This window comes from Salmo trutta, chromosome 15 (genome assembly GCF_901001165.1).
Source record: "Salmo trutta chromosome 15, fSalTru1.1, whole genome shotgun sequence".
In the NCBI taxonomy this organism is placed as follows: Eukaryota; Metazoa; Chordata; class Actinopteri; order Salmoniformes; family Salmonidae; genus Salmo; species Salmo trutta.
This window is the reverse complement of record NC_042971.1, coordinates 29,403,364-29,425,870: the sequence shown is the minus strand read 5'-3', so window position 1 is coordinate 29,425,870 and position 22,507 is coordinate 29,403,364. Positions and strand designations below refer to the sequence as shown.

Below are 22,507 nucleotides of genomic sequence, written 5' to 3'. Positions count from 1 at the left end.
CCATCGGGTTGTTGGTCACCTCCCTGACCAAGGCCCTTCTCCCCCGATTGCTCAGTTTGGCCGGGCGGCCAGCTCTAGGCAGACTTGGTGGTTCCAAACTTCTTCCATTTAAGAATGATAGAAGCCACGGTGTTTTGGGGGACCTTCAATGCTGCAGACATTTTTTGTACCCTTCCACAGATCTGTGCCTCGACACAATTCTGTCTCGGAGCTCTACGGACAATTCCTTCGACCTCATTGCTTGGTTTTTGCTCTGACATGCACTGTCAACTGTTGGACCTTATAGACAGGTGTGTGCCTTTACAAATCATGTACAATCAATTGAATTTACCACAGCTGGACTCCAAACAAGTTGTAGAAACATCTCAAGGATGATCAATGGATCAATTTCGAGCCTCGTAGAATAAGGCTGTAATGTAACAAAATGTGAAAAAAGTTAAGGGATCTGAATACTTTCCGAAAGCACTGTAAGTGATATGGATCAGCATACTTGTCATGGGGCTGTGGGTTAGATGTTGTTAAGGATTGAGAAGCCATGAGACATATACAAGGAATATAAACATAGTTAATATCCATTAAACAAAAAACAAGCAAGGAAATATTTGCTCAACTGCATATCCATTTTACTGGTGGTATGTCCTCCACATTTGTGTTAGAATACCCTCTTGTGACTGAAATATGTACTGCACTTTAAGGAATGGTTACAATACTACAGTCGATTGCAAATACTTTCAGGAGCATGATATAGTAGTGATCAATGTCATTAAGTTGAGAGGGAAGACTTTTAAATACATAGGCACAAGAGAACGTTGACAGGAACAGTTAAAGCTATGCAATTGGTGACAAAGTACATAGTTTAGCTACTGTAAATCAAATCAAATCAAATTTTATTGATCACATACACATATTTAGCAGATGTTATTGCGGATGTAGCGAAATGCTTGTGTTCCTAGCTCCGATAGTGCAGTAGTATCTAACAGTGCAGTATTATCTAAAACAATTGACAACAATACATACAAATCTAAAAGTAAAAGAATGGAATTAAGAAATATATAAATATTAGTTCGAGCAATGTCGGAGTGGCATTTACTAAAATACAGTAGAATAGAATACAGTATGTACATATGATATGAGTAAAGCAGTATGTAAACATTATTTAAACATAATTAAAGTGACTAATGTTCCATTATTAAAGTGGCCAGTGATTCCAAGTCTATGTATATAGGGCAGCAGCCTCTAACGTGCATGCTTGCGTAACCGGGTGGAAGCCGGCTAGTGATGGCTATTTAACAGTCTGATGGCTTTGAAATAGAAGCTGTTTTTCAGTCTCTAAGTCCCAGCTTTGATGCACGTGATCTCACCTTCTGGATGATAGCGGGGTGAACAGGCCGTGGCTCGGGTGGTTGATGTCCTTAATGATCTTTTTGGCTTTCCTGTGACATCGGGTGTTGTAGATATCCTGGAGGGCAGGTAGTTTGCCCCCAGTGATGCGTTGGGCAGACCACACCACCCTCTGGAGAGCCCTGCGGGTGGTGCAGTTGCCATACCAGGCGGTGACACAGCCCGACAGGATGCTCTCAATTGTGCATTTGTAAAAGTTTGTGAGGATATTAGGGGCCAATCCAAATTTCTTCAGCCTCCTGAGGTTGACGAGGCACTGTTGCGCCTTCTTCACCACACTGTGTGGGTGACTATTTCAGATTGTCAGTGATGTATATGCCGAGGAACTTGAAGCTTTTCACCTTCTCCACTGCGGTCCCGTCGATGTGGATGAGGGGGTGCTCCCTCTGCTGTTTCCTGAAGTCAACAATCAGCTCCTTTGTTTTGTTGACATTGAGTGAGAGGTTATTTTCCTGACACCAATCCCCCAGGTCCCTCACCTCCTCCCTGTAGCTTGTCTCATCATTGTTGGTAATCAGGCCTACTACTGTTGTGTCATCTGCAAACTTTATGATTGAGTTGGAGGCGTGCATGGTCACGCCATCATGGGTGAACAAGGAGTACAGGAGGGGGCTGAGCACGCACCCTTTTTATTTATTAAAGTCAGTTAAGAACAAATTCTTATTTACAATGATGGCCTACCCCGGCCAAACCCTACCCTTACCCAGACGACGCTGGGTCCAATTGTGCGCCGCCCTATGGGACTCTTGATCACGGCCGGTTGTGATACAGCCCAGGATTGAACCAGGGTCTGTAGTGACGCATCTAACACTGAGATGCAGTGCCTTAGACCACTGCGCCACTCGGGGGCCCGTGTTGGGGATCAGCGAAGTTGAGGTGTTGTTTCCTACCTTCACCACCTGAGGGCAGCCAGTCAGGAAGTCCAGGACCCAGTTGCACAGGGCGGGGTTCAGACCCAGGGCCCCGAACTTAATGACGAGCTTGGAGGGTACTATGGTGTTGAATTCTGAGCTATAGTCAATGAACAGCATTCTTACATAGGTATTCCTCTTATCCAGATTGTATAGGGTAGTGTGCAGTGTGATGGCGATTTTATTGTCTGTGGATCTATTGGGGCGGTAAGTAAATTGAAGGGTATAGGGTGGCAGGTAAGGTAGAGGTGATCCTTTCTAGCCTCTCAAAGCACTTTATGATGACAGAAATGGGTGCTACGGGGCAGTAGTCATTTAGTTCAGTTGCCTTTGCTTTGTTGGATACAGGAACAATGGTGGACATCTTGAAGCAAGTGGGGACAGCAGACTGGGATAGGGAGAGATTGAATATGTCCGTAAACTGTCCAGCCAGCTGGTCTGCACATGCTCTGAGGACGTGGCTAGGGATGCTGTCTGGGCCGGCAGCCTTGCAAGGGTTAACACGCTTAAACGTTTTACGTCAGCCACGGAGAAGGAAAGCCCACAGTCCTTGGTAGCGGGCCACGTCAGTGGTAGTGTGTTATCCTAAAAGCGGGCTTATCTTGTCCGGAGCAGAGTTCAGGGGGTAGACCAAACAAGTCCCTCAGTCCAACACCTTGACCATTAGGCCAACACCAAGGTCTGAACCGGTTGATGAGATCTTTGGTGTTGATGAGATTTCTGATGCTACACTACCCCTTTCCTTCCCACACGTAACTACCTCAAGTCAATAACACCTGGGCACACCTCCGATGGCCTTACAGTAGCGCTATCCCACTTCTAACACCAGTACAATCCTGCTGTCTTCCACACCTTAATCATTACACCAAATACATGATTCAAATACATGATTCCCACTTTCTGCAGTGTCTAAACATTCTGTTTTACTTGGTTCTTCAATGCCATTGTGACTTTTCTACATGTTTAAGGATGGAAATCCCTTCATAACAATCAAAGGACCAAGTGGGGTGAAGGGTTAACACCAATGCTTTATATACACATCATTGGTTAACACGGTTAACACACGTTCAACGTCATTATGTGTCAAAAGGGATAGCAATCCATGCTTTGGTTTAGTTTCTGTATTGTGGTATGTGTGGCAATGGCGGAATAACATTAAAAACTTGTTAACTATGATTGATAGTGATGGTCGTATTTGCTCGCTGTAACCAACTAAGTAATAGTTTCCCTGGCGCAGTTTCCACATGCTAATGTTTTAGCATTTGTGGCACATATCCCATGCAAGTCATGGGACTGATGTTAGCATCTTTCGCATATGTTCAAAATCATCTAAGTGACTTCGTTGAGCTTACATTTTTGATACTTTCACATTTGGACATACCATACTTGGATTTGGGTCTTTTTAATATTGCATTCATTACTGAAGCATAAAATTGTCATGATGGGAACTAGACTAGTTAAAATGCTTGGGTTGGCATTCCAGACAGGTCTACTGTGATTGACTGTTAGTCCTGTTACCCAGTGAAAAGGAAACAAAAAGAACAGACTCAGTACAAGTTAATGAACTTTTTTATATCATACATAAGACCGCTTGAATATAATACAAAGGGCTTGTCCATTTTGTATCTTTTTGTAACATCATATACACAGCAAGTATTGACTAGATCTTACAATCTGTGGACACAGGTACTTTCCCCATGCCGTTTAATCTTAACAGTGCATGTCAGATGTCCTGTAACCAAACTATGTTGTCAATCACTCAAAACCAGACTGGGGGACAGAAAATAAAGGGTGGCAAGTAGGACAAAGCTTTTATTTGAATGAAACAGGGAGCAGAGCAGAAATTATACTGAACACTTGGGAGTAAACGTTGGATGTTTGTTGACTGGTTATATGGTGACGATCATGGCTTTCACACACGTGTCAGTAGCCTGACTTCAAATGGACCCACGGTTGAAGCTTATGCCAATTTTAATGCAACTTAAATTAGTTCCTGTAATACGTACATCATTTCTTATGTATTTGTTATATATTAAAACACAGCTGTCATTCAGGTTCGTAGACATACACCCACACACTATACCCTGTCTATAATATTTAAGGTATGCATATCTATTGTCCTGTTAAAATTTAAACCCTACAAGTTTTGCATTTGTACTGGCATTGTCAACTACTTTGGCCTGGAAGCACTGTTACCCATTGACTAATATCACAGAATAACTTCCACTGCATGGTCTCCACATTGACTTAAATGTACTCAAAATACCATTAGGAAAAAAGTAGTGAGTTCTAAACTTCCTTTATTAAAAAAATATAAATATATACATAAATTCTATTTCAACTATTAAAATGGGGTTGAAAAGTAAACACCTGAAGCCTGTGTTGTCATGGACACCTTTCCTCTAGCTGTTGCCGCCCCTTTCCATTTGCAACTGGTACAAAACGTTGGCCAGTTCTCTCGTATCCTCTGGCATCACACGAGGAGACTGGAGTATGACGCTCCAGCAGACAGGGCTCACTTCTCACTCCATCCATCCCTACTAGTTTCCTTTTGGATTTAACACCCATGGTGAGAGCTTCAGTCAAACACGTGAATTTGAGCTAATTTAGAGCAGTACCCCATCTTCAAAACCATCTAAACATGTGGATGTGTACAGTGCCTCTGCTAGCTAGGTCAAATAGGGTTGCTTCAAAATTGGGGGGGGGGGGGGGGGGGGGAGCAGTACCATTTTAGCCACTGCCGTGAAGACTGCCAAAAGTCATTTTAAGGCAGCTTTACCCAGATAGATAGGCATGTTTGAAACAGCCTCTGAAACCCAGGTCACAAATTGAAGGATTAATGCACTGTTATTAACATTTTTTTCCTCTCGACTCATGAATACGAGGACTTGCCTCGACTCATAGCCACCATACTGATACTCCGGAACCCGCAGAGTAGCAACCAGCGTTGGCATCTATTGTCCCTCAAGTCCTTGATAACGGGAAAAAAAGTTATACCAATGAGAGATTTGTTTTTGTGTTTTTGTCTTTTTTTGAGAACCTTACAACCAATTCTGTCGAGGATACAGCTAACAGTAAATGTATTGAGTTCAACAACAGTTCCAGTTTTGCTAAAGCAATAGATACAGCCATTTTTACTGACATTTAAAAAAGGTCTTGATACACCTTGTGTCAAAGTGCAGAACTGCTACATTATTTGTTACAGACATCTATGTGCTATAAAAAACAGCTTTGGTACAATAAATTATCAAAAGGGAAAATAAATCTTTGTAAAATTCACAGCATAATTGTGAGACAAAAAAAATCAGTCACATAAAATTCTGCATGTTTTCATTTTCAAGAAGAACCGAAGACATTTGTGCAGAAGCTCTGTTGGAGGAACCACATGCTGAAGAAACAAAGCAAAGAAAAGCAAGTAAAAAGCAGGAAGGGACACAGTCGTAGCTAATTCCATCCATCTTGCAAAAACACTACTGTGAACTTGCAAGGCCCTGCAATCACTGGGCCTCGCAAGTCATACATTTTAGTTAAAGGCCTCTTAAATTAGCATTCTCAAAAACACCTTTTCTTCCTATTTAAATTTTTTTGCAATTTTTTTTGTTTTTATCCATACTTCAAAAATACAGGAAAGCTATTTTCTCATTTAAACGATAATGTCCAGCTTCTTTCCCCCACCCTCATTTCAGAGTCAAAAAAATCATAAGGCCAAAGGGTTATCTCAAAAAACTGCTACTGCCCAGACATCTGTACTTTAGTTTTGGGCAGGACCGGCCCTGGCTGCTGCTCCTCAGTAGATCTCTTCAGTGTGGACCTGGTCAGGGCCCACCTTCACTGCTCTGGGGCCTCCCCGCTCTCTGCTGCCCAGCTGCACACGTGCTGACCTCGGCTAGAGCGCCGGCCCACAGTTCGCATCGGCACCAATCTCAAACAGAGAAAGAGTGACACAGACAAACCCAGCGAGACGGAACCTCCCTGCATAATGCTTCATTCCTCTGCAACTCTACAGGTCTCACAACTCACAGGTGGAATTGCACAACAGAACAGAGAAATTCAAATGAGAACAAAAAGTACAAAAGCAAAAATAATTCTTGCCGAAGACAGGGGAAAAAAGGCAAATGTGTGGATAGAAGTTGCTGGAAGTGTTATGGTACTGTAGCAATTTCTTTACTAAATAGCCGTTGGCAAAAGAGGGCCACGTAATTTTCTAACCACATACTTCTAAGCTCTCAGCTGACAATAACAAGGAATAATGCAAACCATGCAGTCAAGTGAGAGGTGAATGTGAAATGTATGGGTGTTTCAGTACTGTTGTGAAGTATGCTATGCGAGACAGTTTGTAGTAAAAATCTGTAATTCCCTGTGAACACTGAAAATGGTAGATCCAAAAATCCCATTTGAAAACCAAAGTGAATAGAGAAACCCAAGGGTGGCATGGGGAAGAGTAGTTGGAGAGATGGTGAGCTCTGCACTGTGGTAGCAGGTCAGTGATAATCGCCCCTCTAATTTTAAGCAGCTTTTTGATCTCTATGCACTTTTTTGTTGAAAAAACCACCACCTAAAAAAATACAAATAGAAAGAAAAAAAAACATTCTCAGTTTAGTCATGAACTGGCGACAGAACTCTGCTGTACACAGACTCCCGCCATGGGCGACTCCTCCCTGTCTATGCCCTGTCTCATGCCCATGGGGTAGGTGGGGTGGCCCGCCATTCCAGTCTCTTGTCTGGGGTTGGAGAAGGCACCCAGTCCCATGGTCATGCTCCCATTACTACCAAAGTCCAAGGCTGCGTTGGTGGGGAGCGGGCGCAACTGGTAGGCCTGGTTGCCCTGGGCCCCGGTGGAGGAGGAAGATGTGGAGGAGGAGGAGGCGGAGGAAGACAGGGAGGTCATGGACAGGTGGCCATGCACCACCTCCATGGAGTTCTCCGTGGAGGCGCTGTTGGTGGGGGAGCGGTAGAGGCGGGGCCGGGGCCGTGCTGGCAGGCCCTGCTGTCCATGAGGGTGATGGTGTCCATGGTGATGGTGTCCGTGGTGATGGTGGTGGTGGGTGGAGGAGATGTTGCCGGGGGCCAAAGGGTGGATGGCTTTGGGTGCCTGGGGAGGCACGTGGAAGGTGGTCTCCTGGACGGGATGGGTCTCCACCGTCACAGTCTGCACCCCTTCGCCACCAGCCCAGCCCACGGGGGGAGGGAACGGCTGCCTCGCCTAACGCACAACAGCAACACAGTCAGTTAGTTATTCAAACAACTGATAAGAGGTCATTTAACTCTGAATAAACACACATATGTTTAGAGAACCCAAGACTTCCCCTGTGGCTATGGGGCTCATCTAGCTCAAATGGGAGTTGATGTAAAGGTTGTCAACCTGGGTTATAGACTAAGTTGGCCAGGAGCAATAGTGTGTGTGTGTTTGTGTGACTTGCCTGTGGGCAGAGATTTTCGCAGTCCATGACCTGCACGGAGGCGCTGAAGTGACCTCCGCTGTGCCGAAGCTGATGCGTGGGGTCCGAGCGCGCCCGCCCACTGGTGCTTGTGCCAGATGACCCTCCTGCAGGAAAGAGACAAACAGAAGCAGGTTGACATTCAATTTTAATGTTGAACTTTTGAGACAGTTCCATTCTGCCTGATGGCGTTGCACTACTGTACCTGAGCTTTTAGTTCATTGCTATCATTTCATCATGTCTGATCCAGGGTTTGAAATCCATTCCTGAGGGATTCCCAGTGTGCTGGGCTAGAACAAACAAAGTGAACACCCTGGGGTTCCCCCAGGATTGGACAGACACACAGGTCTAACATCATGCTAAAGCTTCAAAGTGAACACCCACAGCGTCGCGGCTGCAGTGGTCTCCCTACCTGAGCTGGAGGAGGTGCTGGAGGTGGTTCCCGAGGACTGGGACTGCTCCAGCGCTGGGCTGGTGGACACACTGCTGCTCGTATTGGTCCCCTCATCCGCCGTCTTCTTGAAGAAGCTGTGCTGCAGAGCGTAGTAGGGCTGGATGCGGCTCTTGGGGTCGTAGTCCAGCATCCGCAGGATTAGGTCCTTGAACTTCAAGTAGTCGGCTACAGCGTGGCCAGACTCGCCTGCCCGCCGCCCCCCAGGACCCCCCGCCTCCACACCCAGGATGCTGTGCAGCTTCCGCGTACCCGGCGGCTTATACTGTGCGCGCGCACGCGCACACACACACACACACACACACACACACACACACACACACACACACACACACACACACACACACACACACACACACACACACACACACACACACACACACACACACACAGACAGAAGAAACTTTAGGAGGATACATACTATTGCAAAGGAGAGTTATGACATCACAACATAATTGACAGAGTGATTTGTTGAACACACCCTTTTGCCATCTTTGGTCTTCTTTGCACCCCACGTACTGTCAGACATCTTCTCGAAGAACTTCCTGGCCTTGGGGGCCTGGTCCAATATGTAATTGGGAGGGACGCCCAGCACTTCCACTATTTTGTTCATTTGATCAATCTGAAAAATCAGGAAGACATAATTGAGAACAACATCTTACCCTCTTCGGCACTGTAACGGAGTTTTAAATTGCCTGTTCCTCAGAGTTTAAAAACCTTGATCTTTTTTTAAATATACAAATATTGATAAAACATAGAAATAACATAACATTTATATAAAAAATAAAACAACTCAAATAGGTGAAAAGTTGAGTCATGTCTACTACTAAAAAGTTTAAAAGCACCACAGCTCCCTCTGTTGGTCATTATAAGGTTCTCACTCCCTATGCCTGCCATCTTCATGAAGGCAAAAACTGAAAATCTCGCATGAGCACAATAATGTCATAGGACAGCATAATCTGACAAATTATATCATCCCAAATAATGACTGCATCATTTCATCCCATAAGTCCTACCTCATTGGCCCCACTAAAGAGGGGCTCTCCGGTGTGCATCTCCACCAGGATGCAGCCCAGGGACCACATGTCAATGGCCAGGTCGTAAGGCATGCCCAGCAACACCTCTGGGGATCGGTAGAACCGACTCTGGATGTACTGGTAGATCTGAGTGGAAAGAAAGAGGTCACGGCTGTTAGGACATGGCATTTATGTCCTCCTTCTGTAGGTCAAGTAAAAAGAAGACAGACGGCAGGTTTTCAGCAGAAATAAAGTTTGTTAGCTACAGTGGTTGTTCCCTCAAGGTTAGAAGAGGATAACGGGTTGCTACAATTTGGTACTTATGTCATCATATGTGTAGGGTAGGCCATGTAATGTGCAACCTTTTTCACACAAATATGAATGAAAAACATTTGTTTCTTTTCTTTCCACACCATACTCTACCAATCCATCTATCCAATAATAAATGAATCCATGAAATACAGAATCCATAGTGGGTCACAACTAGTGATGCACCGATATGACATTTTTGGTAGATTCCTATATCCGATATTTTCCTTGACAAAAAAACCTGATACGGATATTAAAACATTTAGCGGCCTTTTAAGCATTCTAGTACAGTTAAATAGTTATCACACACACATGGACGCTGCGGTCTAAAGCACTGCATCTCAGTGCAAGAGGCGTCACTACAGTCCCTGGTTCGAATCCAGGCTGTATCACATCCGGCCGTGATTGGGAGTCCCATAGGGCGGCACACAATTTGCCCCGCGTCGTCTGGGTTTGGCCGGGGTAGGCCGTCATTGTAAATAAGAATTTGTTCTTAGCTGACTTTCTTAGTTAAATAAAGGTTACTCTCACACATCACTCGTATTTCATATGTCACAACGATTCATCGATACGTATGCTATGATGCTGGTAAAATTGTCTCGCGCACCTACAGTGCTGGTCATAAAAATAAGCTAGCTAGCTCATGGATGCAAACAATATTCTTCCCCAAAAACATAGCAAAACAACAACCTGTTTCAGTAGCTATAGTTAGCTAGCTAACAACATAGCTAGGTTAGCCTTTTATTAAAATAAAAGTATGTCATTGACAGTAATGCAAATTAATACAAATAGTAGAATTATGCCATAATTGAATAGATCATGCTAAACGAGGTTGGAATGTTGTTATAAAAATAAAAAATAAATCAATACACACAATAGGCTGACTGGGGAGATGATTTCAGTCACGCAATAAGATTTGCTAACATTTGCGTAAACTCTTCACAGTTGTGTTCTGTGGGTGTCACAGAGTAGACTGATACCCCATTTCATTGCTTCACATTCCAACCTTGTTTAACATTATCTAGACTAAATATGGCATGATTCCACCAATTGTAACCTTCTGCATCACTTTCAAAGAGGCACTTTTATTTTGAAGGCAAACCACAAATTCCACTATTGTGCCTAATCCTTATTGTGGCTAGCTTCACAACACATAACCCAGTCCGGTCGAGACTCACTAGCCAGATGATGCTAGCTGGCTGCTTATAACGTTAGCTTTGGGAAAAAGCTCCAGAAGTTGCGGTCGAACAAATAATGCTTTATTACCAACGCGGTAGTGTAAACACTTCATTCGTGGACGGTGTTTGCTTGTTTACAGACTTTTTTGACTTTACAGACTTTGACAGGGCTACTGATAGTAGTGGTGGCACTTGGCTTGCATCTGCAAATTCAGAACACACAACATTCTATAATAGAACTGTTATTTGACTCGTCAAATAGTGTTATTTGACTCGTGGTCAAGTGTATCTTTTTTGGCACGCAAAGACACAAACGGTGTTCCATAGTATGCGTACTCCGGTAGGGCAACATGTGTACCGGTGCTCGACCAGTCGGCGAAAGCCAACATCACCCATGACAGAGAACGGTTGAATTCCATTATTTTGCCGTTAATGGATTTCGTCTGAGTTGTCTCGCTGAAATGGTCTTACTCTTTCAAATGACTTGTTGACTGCTCGATCTACACAGCATACATTGTGGGCTAGGTTTGGAATGCTGTGTTGCACGTGTAGCGCAACATTTTACGTGGCGTCATTACGTCATGTACCTACGTTATACAGGTATGCACGTCAGCTTTGACATCGGTTTTGCACATCAGGGTTAAACTAGACATCGGGCCGATACCCGACGTTGGCATTTTTAGCTAATATCAGACGATTCCGATATGTTCACCGATATATCGTGCATCCCTAGTCACAACAGTTCGATCCAATACTTTTTCTGGCCTGTCAGATCTAAAATTCACCACATAAACCAAGAAAAAACAACATCCTCATTTACCCACCCTCTGTCCCAGCTGGCAGGAGCTGCCAAAGTCCACGATCTTGATGGCGCTCCTCTTGGGGTTGCACAATAGGATGTTCTCGGGCTTCAGGTCACAGTGGATGATGCTGAGCTCGGGGGTGGCCAGGAACAATAGAGCCGTGCACATCTGCTGGGCAAACTTGCGTGTGAGGTTGAGCGAGACGCCGCGGAAGTTGGTGTTCCGCAGCAGGTCGTACAGGTTGTAGGAGAGCATCTCAAACACCAAGCACAGGTGGCTCCGAAACATGAAGTGGCGCTTAAGGTGAACTGGAGGGAGAGGGGGAGAGAGAGAGGGAGATATGAGAAAGGAGAGAAAAAGAGAAAGAAAGAGAGAGCGAGAGAAGAGGAAAAAAAGACTAATGTGCATGTGTTGGTGAGGTGGATTTGCACGAAATACTAGTGATGTTAAACATACACATGGCAATTGGATACTCTTGTCATTGACTAGCTAATGTCATTGACTAGCCTGTTTCCCAGACACAGATTAAGCCTCATCCTGGAGCAAAACACATTTTCAAATGGGGTTTCACCCCCGAAAAATGCCCCAATGTGTCTATCAAGTAGATGGCGCACTGACATCGAGATGCTTTGGGGTCTTTCTGGTATTTCTATGGTAAATACTCCATCACAAAGTTGAACAGAGGTCAAGTGTATGTACAGTGCATTCGTAAATTATTCAGACCCCTTGAGTTTTTCCATGTTTTATGTAATTCTTATTCTAAAATAGATTTAAGGATTTTTCCCCCTCGTCAATCTACACACAAACTCCATAATGAAAAAGCAAAAACAGGTTTAAAACATTTTCTAGCAAATTTATTACAAATAAAAAACAGAAATATCTAATTTACATAATTATTCAGACCCTTTGCTATTAGACTCGAAACTAATCTCAGGTGCATCCAGTTTCCATTGATCATCTTCGAGATGTTTCTACAACTTGGAGTCCACCTGTGGTAAATTCAATTGATGGGGACATGATTTGGAAAGGCACACACCTGTCTATATAAGGTCCCACAGTTGACAGTGCATGTCAGAGCAAAAACCAAGCCATGAGGTCTAGGGAATTGTCCACAGAGCTCCGAGACAGGATTGTGTCGAGGCACAGATCTGGGGAAGGGTACCAAAACATTTCTGCAGCATTGAAGGTCCCTAAGAACACAGTGGCCTCTATCATTCGCAAATGGAAAAAGTTTAGAACCACCAAGACTCTTCCTAGAGCTGGCCACCCGGCCAAACTGAGCAATTGGGCCTCGGCAGGGAGGTGACCAAGAACCGGATGGTCATGCTGACAGAGCTCCAGAGTTCCACTGTGAAGATAGGAAAAACTTCCAGAAGGACAACCATCTCTGCAGCACTCCACCAAATCAGGCCTTTATGGTAGAGTGGCCAGACGGAAGCCGCTCCTCCATAAAAGGCACATGGCAGCTCGCTTGGAGTTTGCCAAAGGCACCTAAAAGACTCTCAGACCATGAGAAACAAGATTCTCTGGTCTGATGAAACCAAGATTGAACTTTTTGGCCTGAATGCCAAGCATCACGTCTGGAGGAAACCTGGCACCATCCCTACGGTGAAGCATGGTGGTGGCAGCATCATGCTGTCGGAATGTTTTTCAGCGCCAAGGACTGGGAGACTAGTCAAGCTCGAGGGAAAGATGAATGGAGCAAAGTACAGAGAGATCCTTGACGAAAACCTGCTCCAGAGCACTCAGGACCTAAGACTGGGGCAAAGGTTCACCTTCCAACAGGACAACGATCCTAAGCACACAGCAAGGACAACGCAGGAGTGGCTGCAGGACAAGTCTCTGAATGTCCTTGAGTGGCCCATCCAGAGCCCGGACTTGAACCCGATCTAACATCTCTAGAGACCTGAAAATAGCTGTGCAGCGACGCTCCCCATCCAACCTGACAGAGCTTGAGAGGATCTGCAGGGAAGAATGTGAGAAACTCCCCAAATACAGGTGTGCCAAGCTTGTAGCGTCATACCCAAGAAGACTCGAGGCTGTAATCGCTGCCAAAGGTGTTTCAACTAAGTACTGAGTAAAGGGTCTGAATACTTAAGTAAATGTGATAGTTTTTTTTAATCAATTTGCAAAAATGTATAAAAACCTGTTTTTGCTTTGCCTTCATTGATATTGTGTGTAGATTGATGAGGGGTAAAAAACATTCATCAATTTTAGAATAAGGCTGTTTACGTAACAAAATGTGGAAAAAGTTAAGGGGTCTGAATACTTTGGTAGCATCAGTGCTACCAATGATTTTTATTTTTTATTTAGAGCCCTGACCACCTAATGAATATGATCTCTTAGCTGGAGGTAAATAATGCATGAACGAGAGAAGAGGGAGAGAGAAAGGTGTATAGAAAGAAGGGGAATCCGGCCTCACCTATGTAGTACTTCATCTCCGTGTCATGTTTGTTCATGAGCTCGAGGAGCCGCACTTCAATCTGGGCTTGATTTAGAAAAGCCTTCTTGTTCTTGATGATCTTAATTGCCACCCACTCCTGCTCAACACGGTCATATGCTTTTACAACCTGGAGAGAGAGGGAAGCCAAACACAAATCATCGTAAACACAATGAGCCGGGCAGAAATGCGTGCACTGAACAAGGGGGGTGGGGTTCTGATTTATCAAAGCCTCTTCAGTCTCTCACACACACACACACACACACACACACACACACACACACACACACACACACACACACACACACACACACACTTCTGCTGACTCAGCAGATAGGCTCACACAGTGTGGAGGTATGGTTAAACCCTCATGTATCGTTTTTTAAATCAAACATATGATTAAGCATTTCACTGTTAGTCTACACCGGTTGTTTACGAAGCATGTGACAAATAAAATGTCATGTCAATCTTAATGAACATGTCTAGCCCATTAAAGACCTGGTGTGGTGGTGGGTGAAACAATACCAGGTGAGCTTCTGCAAAATGGAAACTGCTCCACTGGTGGTTGACAATACATTTCATCATGAGACTCACCTGTCCAAACGAGCCTTTGCCTATCAAGGAGTCGATCTCGTAGCGGTCCATCCATTTCTCCCCGTTCTTGACGATGTAGTCGTAGTTGTCGTCATCGTAGCCATCATTGAAGACCTTCCTCTCCTTTTTGTGACTGGAGTCGTCGCCCTGGCCCTGTTGGTGTCTCCGCTTCTTTTTTGCATAGTATACCTGCCGACAAAAAAGTGTTCCTACTAGATTACCCATCAGGTAGGTGGCACACTGAGCCTGGGAGGTGGTTGCTAAAAAAGGTAGGCCCTAACCAACACTGTGCAGTATAAGTTGGAGATTGCATTGGATCTTGTAACTATTTCATTCAAATATTTAAGTGGCTCAGTGCAGGCCTGATTCTACCTTCTTCAGGCCTGCCAGTTGTGTTGTCCACGAAAATGTTATGAAATCACAACAATTCTGAGTAGTGATCCATCCTTTTGTGTGCCCCCCCCCCGAGCGACCAGAGTTCCAGGTACAGGTGCAGTGTGTGGCGGAGGGAGAGTGGTGGAACTTACCTCATTGATGCATTTGTAGGTTTTGATCAGGTCAATAGAGAGCTTCCTCAGGGGAGCCGAGGACGGGTCGCGAAAGCACTGGGGCATGCGCCTCTGTAACATGACAACATCAGGGGTCACCTTAAAACACAGACGCACCAAACACAGAGAACATCACCTTTTCAGAAACACACAGACACACTCACCTTGTCTATCTCATCAAAACGATTCATTAGATCACCCGTCTTCAGCTACCATCAAGTGCATCTGTTTTTATGTGGCAAATGTTCCTATTCATGATGTCATTTGTTCACCATACTGAAGTGGGAGGATTGACACACATGGGGGCAATATACAGTAAGACTAAACTATCACGTAGGGAACTCAGTGGTGTGGACCTACATTTGAGCTTTGATGAGAGACTGATAGAGACCCACACACGTGGGCAGCAGCCACTGTACACCGAGGTCATGGGCTTGTTTGACAGCCCCCCCGCAGCTTATTTTGGTAACTGTCGTCAGTAATAAAATCAAGTGGAAAATCACACTGTTTATTATTAGTCCACTGTCCTGGACACGCAGGCCGTGATGTTCCCTGTACAGTAAGAATAACCCCTCACGCAGGGTCGGAATACATTTTGAGAAGTGCCCTTTGCTAGGAACAGAAAGGCCGACCGCAAGCGGTGTTGTGTAAGGCAGGCACAGGCCACAGGGCTTGGGGTTAGCACCACTTTGTGGGCGAGAGGATGTTTTTGGTTTGTGTGTGTATTTATGTCAATGTGTGTGAGTATGAGTGCATGCTTATGTGTGTCAGTATGATTGTGTGCATCAGTGTGCATGTAATTGTACGTGTGAATGACCGTGTGTTTGTGTCTAGTTGTAGCTAGCGTACCTGGCTGGCGATAGACTGCTGCGCCTGCTCGCTGTAGGGCAGAGCCGGCACAGACGGGTCAGTTGTCTGCTGGTGCCGCTCACTGTACTGCTGGTGCGAATGGGGCATGGGAGCAGCCATCTGAAGCCCAGCAGCGTGGAACGAAAACGAGGGGGCAAGCCGGACAGATGAAGGTTTGCATGCTGAAGTCTCTCCTCCTGAAAGAGAGGGACACCTTCTGATTGACACACATTCGATAGGTTCTCACAAGGCCCCATCCTCAGTAATCTCAGTGTGAACCCTTGCAACAGTGTTCCTTTAAATAAATAATGCAACTTAAGAAATGATGTAATTGTGTTTGGAATAATCAGTGTTTGTATACTAGAGCAAGTATTTTTCCATCATTCTTTTACCAGTGATTATTCCATTGGCTACCATCAACAGACTTCCCATTTCTCAGAAAGTTGTAGCCATTTCGGAAGACAGCATCCTACACGACCCAAAATGTATACATGAAAACAAGCATCACCATAAACCTACCGACAAGAAGAAAAAAAAACTACAAAAAGGACCATGGCAGGGAGATGATGTAATACCCGCACACTACTTCATCACATCCCTGCATGATGGCCAGAAAAAAGAAGAAAAAAAAGCATGCCTTGTTCACCAGATATTAAGTGAATAATTGATTGGGGAAACTATTACAAAAGCCCCAAAGCTGATTAAAGAAATTCTGAAGCAAAGTGCTCCAGGGCAAAAAAGTACAACGTCCCAAATAGCTAGCTGACCATTGCCATTGCATTTAAAATGTCAATGAACTGTGAATGAATAATGGCAGAGTTTAAGTTTTCTACGGCATCTTAAGTCTCATCTGGACTCATGGCATATGAGACCTTTGAAGGAAACTATATATTCCAGGAAATATTCTAAATATTCGAAAGATAGGATTTAATTTCAAAAGCTAACATACCCAGACACCACACAAACTTCAAATCACAGTAAATGGACCCGAGTTGCTTTGTAAAGATAAACTGTGACATTCTCTGTCCTGTTGCACAGAGAGTTGCTCCTTGGCCAGTGGCATGCAGGATGAAATCAGATCACAAAAAAGCAGCAGCACATGATGATGACGAGAGTCTAATGTGTCCTACAGCACTGCGCGACTCGCTGGAGTCTTTTCTCCATCGCCCTCAGATCAGGTTCCATCCCAAACAGGAGGGACCCAGAGGACACAGCCCACACAGCCATGCTTTTGTCACAAGGTTGCTCTCACTAACACTCCAGATGGTCTCTCAAATAGCTGGAGAGATTTGCCAGCAAAAAGTCAATGGAATGATTAGCAGTCAGTTACACAGCGAAATTAAAACATAGCTAGGGCTCATGTGGAAAGGTTTGTGCATTAAGCTTTTTTAGTCAGTTTTACCAGAGGAGGAGGGGGTAACCTTTGATCATGCTTGGTTAAATCAAAGAAGAGGGATGGGGGGGGGGCTGTGGAGGCTCTCAGTGAGTGGACCCTCTCAGTCTGAGTCGTCTGCTGGCTAGTGACTCAGCATCAAGATGGGAGCATCAGCCGAACTCAGACCTGCCTGCCTTTTACCTACTCTTCCCCTCCACCACCTCATCACACTGAGGGCTGGGAAACCGCTGCGTCACCACACACAACTCATTCCCAAAAGCTGCTCTGGCAGCGTAGCTGAGAGAGAGCGAGAGAGCGAGAGAGAGAGAGAGAGAGCGAGAGAGAGAGAGAGAGAGAAGCAAAAAGCGAACACAACGAGCTGCTGTCTGATGCTATAAACAGCAATCGGACATCACCTTTCCCCTTAAATCCCTGGGTAACGTCATCTCCTTTCCCCTTAAATCCCTGGGTAACGTCATTACCTTTCCCCTTAAATCCCTGGGTAACGTCATCTCCTTTCCCCTTAAATCCCTGGGTAACGTCATCTCCTTTCCCCTTAAATCCCTGGGTAACGTCATCTCCTTTCCCCTTAAATCCCTGGGTAACGTCATCTCCTTTCCCCTTAAATCCCTGGGTAACGTCATCAGCTTTCCCCTTAAATCCCTGGGTAACGTCATCACCTTTCCCCTTAAATCCCTGGGTAACGTCATCTCCTTTCCCCTTAAATCCCTGGGTAACGTCATCACCTTTCCCCTTAAATCCCTGGGTAACGTCATCACCTTTCCCCTTAAATCCCTGGGTAACGTCATCACCTTTCCCCTTAAATCCCTGGGTAACGTCATCAGCTTTCCCCTTAAATCCCTGGGTAACGTCATCACCTTTCCCCTTAAATCCCTGGGTAACGTCATCTCCTTTCCCCTTAAATCCCTGGGTAACGTCATCAGCTTTCCCCTTAAATCCCTGGGTAACGTCATCACCTTTCCCCTTAAATCCCTGGGTAACGTCATCTCCTTTCCCCTTAAATCCCTGGGTAACGTCATCACCTTTCCCCTTAAATCCCTGGGTAACGTCATCACCTTTCCCCTTAAATCCCTGGGTAACGTCATCACCTTTCCCCTTAAATCCCTGGGTAACGTCATCAGCTTTCCCCTTAAATCCCTGGGTAACGTCATCACCTTTCCCCTTAAATCCCTGGGTAACGTCATTCCCCTTAAATCCCTGGGTAACGTCATCTCCTTTCCCCTTAAATCCCTGGGTAACGTCATCTCCTTTCCCCTTAAATCCCTGGGTAACGTCATCTCTTTTCCGCTTAAATCCCTGGGTAACGTCATCACCTTTCCCCTTAAATCCCTGGGTAACGTCATCTCCTTTCCCCTTAAATCCCTGGGTAACGTCATCTCCTTTCCCCTTAAATCCCTGGGTAACGTCATCTCCTTTCCCCTTAAATCCCTGGGTAACGTCATCTCCTTTCCCCTTAAATCCCTGGGTAACGTCATCACCTTTCCCCTTAAATCCCTGGGTAACGTCATCACCTTTCCCCTTAAATCCCTGGGTAACGTCATCTCCTTTCCCCTTAAATCCCTGGGTAACGTCATCACCTTTCCCCTTAAATCCCTGGGTAACGTCATCTCCTTTCCCCTTAAATCCCTGGGTAACGTCATCACCTTTCCCCTTAAATCCCTGGGTAACGTCATCTCCTTTCCCCTTAAATCCCTGGGTAACGTCATCTCCTTTCCCCTTAAATCCCTGGGTAACGTCATCCCCTTTCCCCTTAAATCCCTGGGTAACGTCATCTCCTTTCCCCTTAAATCCCTGGGTAACGTCATCTCCTTTCCCCTTAAATCCCTGGGTAACGTCATCTCCTTTCCCCTTAAATCCCTGGGTAACGTCATCACCTTTCCCCTTAAATCCCTGGGTAACGTCATCTCCTTTCCCCTTAAATCCCTGGGTAACGTCATCTCCTTTCCCCTTAAATCCCTGGGTAACGTCATCACCTTTCCCCTTAAATCCCTGGGTAACGTCATCTCCTTTCCCCTTAAATCCCTGGGTAACGTCATCTCCTTTCCCCTTAAATCCCTGGGTAACGTCATCTCCTTTCCCCTTAAATCCCTGGGTAACGTCATCACCTTTCCCCTTAAATCCCTGGGTAACGTCATCTTTCAACGCATCACTCTGGATTATATTTTTCTAATCCCTGCTGCTGCAATTACTGTTCAGTTTCCCTGTTGCTGTAGTCAAGGAACTTAAAAGAACTGCCAAAACACTCAAAATGAAAGATCGAGGCAGCGTTTCAAAGAGAAAGTAGATTTAAAAAAGGTCATGCTTTTATCAAGTAGGCAATATGCTTTGACTAAGGACTACAAAATCAAATCACATCTCACGCAATTAAGTAGCTTTCCAACAGAATAGTGCTTGGTGTGAACATTGCTTCATATTACCCCAACCACATTAACTTTTTTGTGTGTAGAGGGACCTTAAAAATTATATAATTGAAGAGTACAATCAATGACTGTGTTAGGCGTGGCCTAAAAATGAGCAGCTAGCATCCATGCTAATTGTTAGCATTATCGCTAGTTAGCATTTTTCTATTTGCTTACACACAAAAAAGTTAACAATGTGGTTGGGGTAATATGAAGCGATGTTCACACCAAGCACTATTCTGTTGGAAAGCTACTTGATTGCGTGAGGTGTAGTCATTACTCAGAAAGCATATTGCACAAATATTCATGATACGGTTAAAATCATTATCAAACCATAGATCCATCACTGTAATATCCAGAAAATATTTCACTTTGATTGACATGAACAGGCACTAAACTGCTGTAATACTAAACCATTGTCTGCAAATCTACCATGAGAAGGTGGCGAGTCATGCAGATATTATGTAGCCTATGGTAGTGTGTACGGCCCAATACATCACTGGGCCAAGCTTCCTTCCATCCAGTACCTATTTTCTAGGCGGTGTTAGAGGAAGGCCCCCAAAAAATTGTCAAAAGACTCCAGTCACCCAAGCAATAGTTCTCTCTGCTACCGCACGGCAAGCGGTACCGGAGAGCCAAGTCTAGGTCCAAAAGGCTCCTTAACAGCTTCCACCCCCAAGCCATAACTGCTGAACAATTAATCAAACGGCCACCCGGACTATTTACATTGTCCCCCCCTTTGTTTTTACACTGCTGCTACTCTTTGTTTATTATTTATGCATAGTCACTTTACCCTTACCTTCATGTACAAATTACCTTGACTAACCTGTAACCGCGCACATTGACTCGGTACCAGTACCCCCTGTATATAGCCTCATTATTGTTAAGTAATTTTGTGTTAATTTTTACAGTAGCTTATTTAGTAAATATTTTCTTAGATCTATTTCTTGAACTGCATTGTTGGTTAAGGGCTTGTAAGTAAGCATTTCACGGTAAGGTGTTGTATTCGGCGCATGTCACAAATAACATTTGATTTGAAGTGAGCTAAAATAAATCGACCTCTGTTTTTTTTGTTGAGTGCTCCAACTACTTTCTGCCTCAAATTTGTCCTTTATTTAGTGTTATTTAGCAGTCATTGAAGGCACAATCTGGGATACTTTATTTTGTGTAATGGTCATTTAAATTAACAATACACCTATAGCTTTCAAAAATGCTTACAACAATTGTGTCGATCTCTGGGACAGCGGGGCTCTGCTGCTGGGTTGACTAAGAAATATAGCTTTAAATACAGGCTTGAGTTACGAGTAGAATTACATTACACATATACACTGAGCATACAAAACATTAAGAACACAAGGTGTCAAAAGCGTTCCACAGGAATGGTGGCCCATGTTGACGCCAATGCTTCTCAAGTTAGCTGGATGTCCTTTGGGTGGTGGACCATTCTTGATAGACACGGGAAACTGTTGAGCGTGAAAAACCCCTTAACGTTGCGGTTCTTGACACAAACCAGTGCGCCTGGCACCTACTACCATACCCCATTCAAAGGCACTTCAATCTTTTGTCTTGCCCATTCACCCTCTGAATGGCACACATACACCATCCATGTCTCAGTTGTCTCAAGGCTTAAAAATCATTCTTTAACCCGTCTCCTCCCCTTCATCAACACTGATTAAAGTAGATTTAAGAAATTACATCAATAAGGGATCATAGCTTTCACCTGGGCAATCTCATGGAAAGAGCAGGCGTTCCTAATGTTTTGTACACTCAGTGTATATCACAAGATTACATTTTTAATATGATCAAAGCCAGCTAAAAAGATGTAGCCTATTTTGTCATTAATTCACAGATTACTTTTAAGGACTTCTGAGGTTCGGCAAGTTCTCCCCAAAAATATTGGTGCTTTGACTGAACACTTTTCCAAATGATGTCTACTGAAAGCATTCACACACAGTAAGATCTCATGTCTGATCACATGTAAAATATAATTATATGGCATGTACACATGTATTTGGCAATCAAAAATGTAATAGGAATAAGGTGAAAAATAAGTAGTTAAGACAGATATTAGCAGACATTCCAGTTGCATCAGTTGTTTTACTTGACTGATTCAACTCAGCAGTGAAAGCAAGCCTATAGCCCTGTAATCGAATCTTCTCAGTTCTATTTTGAAATCTCAGTCTGTCTGCAGTGAGTGGGAATTCTGCAGATCATTAAGTACTCATTTATCAACGTCTCTCACCAGGCAACACAATGCAGCAGAATCACAGAGAGTAACCAGCCTTCTGAACCCCAGCAACAGTACCTAATTAGCATAGCCTACCACCAAGAAGAAACTGTGTGATTGGCTTGTGCTTTCTCCGGCTTGCCCAATCAGAAGACGGTATGCAAATACCCTACTTTTGTTGCTAGGGCAGAGCTCCGATCTATTGTCCAATAGGAAAACAAGTAATAAACAAGAAATGGAAAAATCACTGTCAAATTTCCAAGCTTTTTTTTAACACATTATTTGCTGGATGAAATTAATGTAGCAGTTTAGAACCTGGAGCCAGTGTCTCCAAGAACAGAGCTCTAGCAAACGTCCAACCTAAGATAAGGGAGTAGAGCCGAGTACCACAACCGTGATGGGCAAGAGTGACATATTCTGAATCTTTTTTGCCTGATATTATGAATTTGGTAATCAGAATGAAATTATATTTAGAAAACAAAATCTTGAGTTAAGTTTATAATCCCAGAACACAATGTATTTCCTTCTGACAACACATCATGAATAA

At 44.3% G+C, this 22,507-nt stretch overlaps 1 protein-coding gene across 7 annotated transcripts in view; it reads right to left on the bottom strand.

The window, feature by feature from the left end:
* Positions 1-3,863: 3,863 nt before the first annotated feature.
* The window catches only part of dyrk1aa (dual-specificity tyrosine-(Y)-phosphorylation regulated kinase 1A, a), a 57,466-nt gene continuing 38,822 nt past the window's right edge, over positions 3,864-22,507 (bottom strand). For 5 of the 7 annotated variants that reach the window (XM_029690959.1, XM_029690963.1, XM_029690960.1 and 2 more), the window contains 10 exons: positions 15,939-16,135; positions 15,069-15,188; positions 14,542-14,730; positions 13,930-14,077; positions 11,529-11,815; positions 9,218-9,364; positions 8,683-8,823; positions 8,163-8,466; positions 7,733-7,857; positions 3,864-7,515 (listed from right to left, as the gene is read on the bottom strand). In XM_029690959.1, coding sequence (XP_029546819.1) covers positions 6,913-7,515; positions 7,733-7,857; positions 8,163-8,466; positions 8,683-8,823; positions 9,218-9,364; positions 11,529-11,815; positions 13,930-14,077; positions 14,542-14,730; positions 15,069-15,188; positions 15,939-16,135 — 2,261 coding nt within the window. In that variant the 3' untranslated portion in view covers positions 3,864-6,912. Of the gene's footprint in view, positions 7,516-7,732; positions 7,858-7,955; positions 8,041-8,162; positions 8,467-8,682; positions 8,824-9,217; positions 9,365-11,528; positions 11,816-13,929; positions 14,078-14,541; positions 14,731-15,068; positions 15,189-15,938; positions 16,136-22,507 lie in introns of those variants that run through there. The other 2 variants (XM_029690962.1, XM_029690965.1) reach the window with 2 other exon arrangements.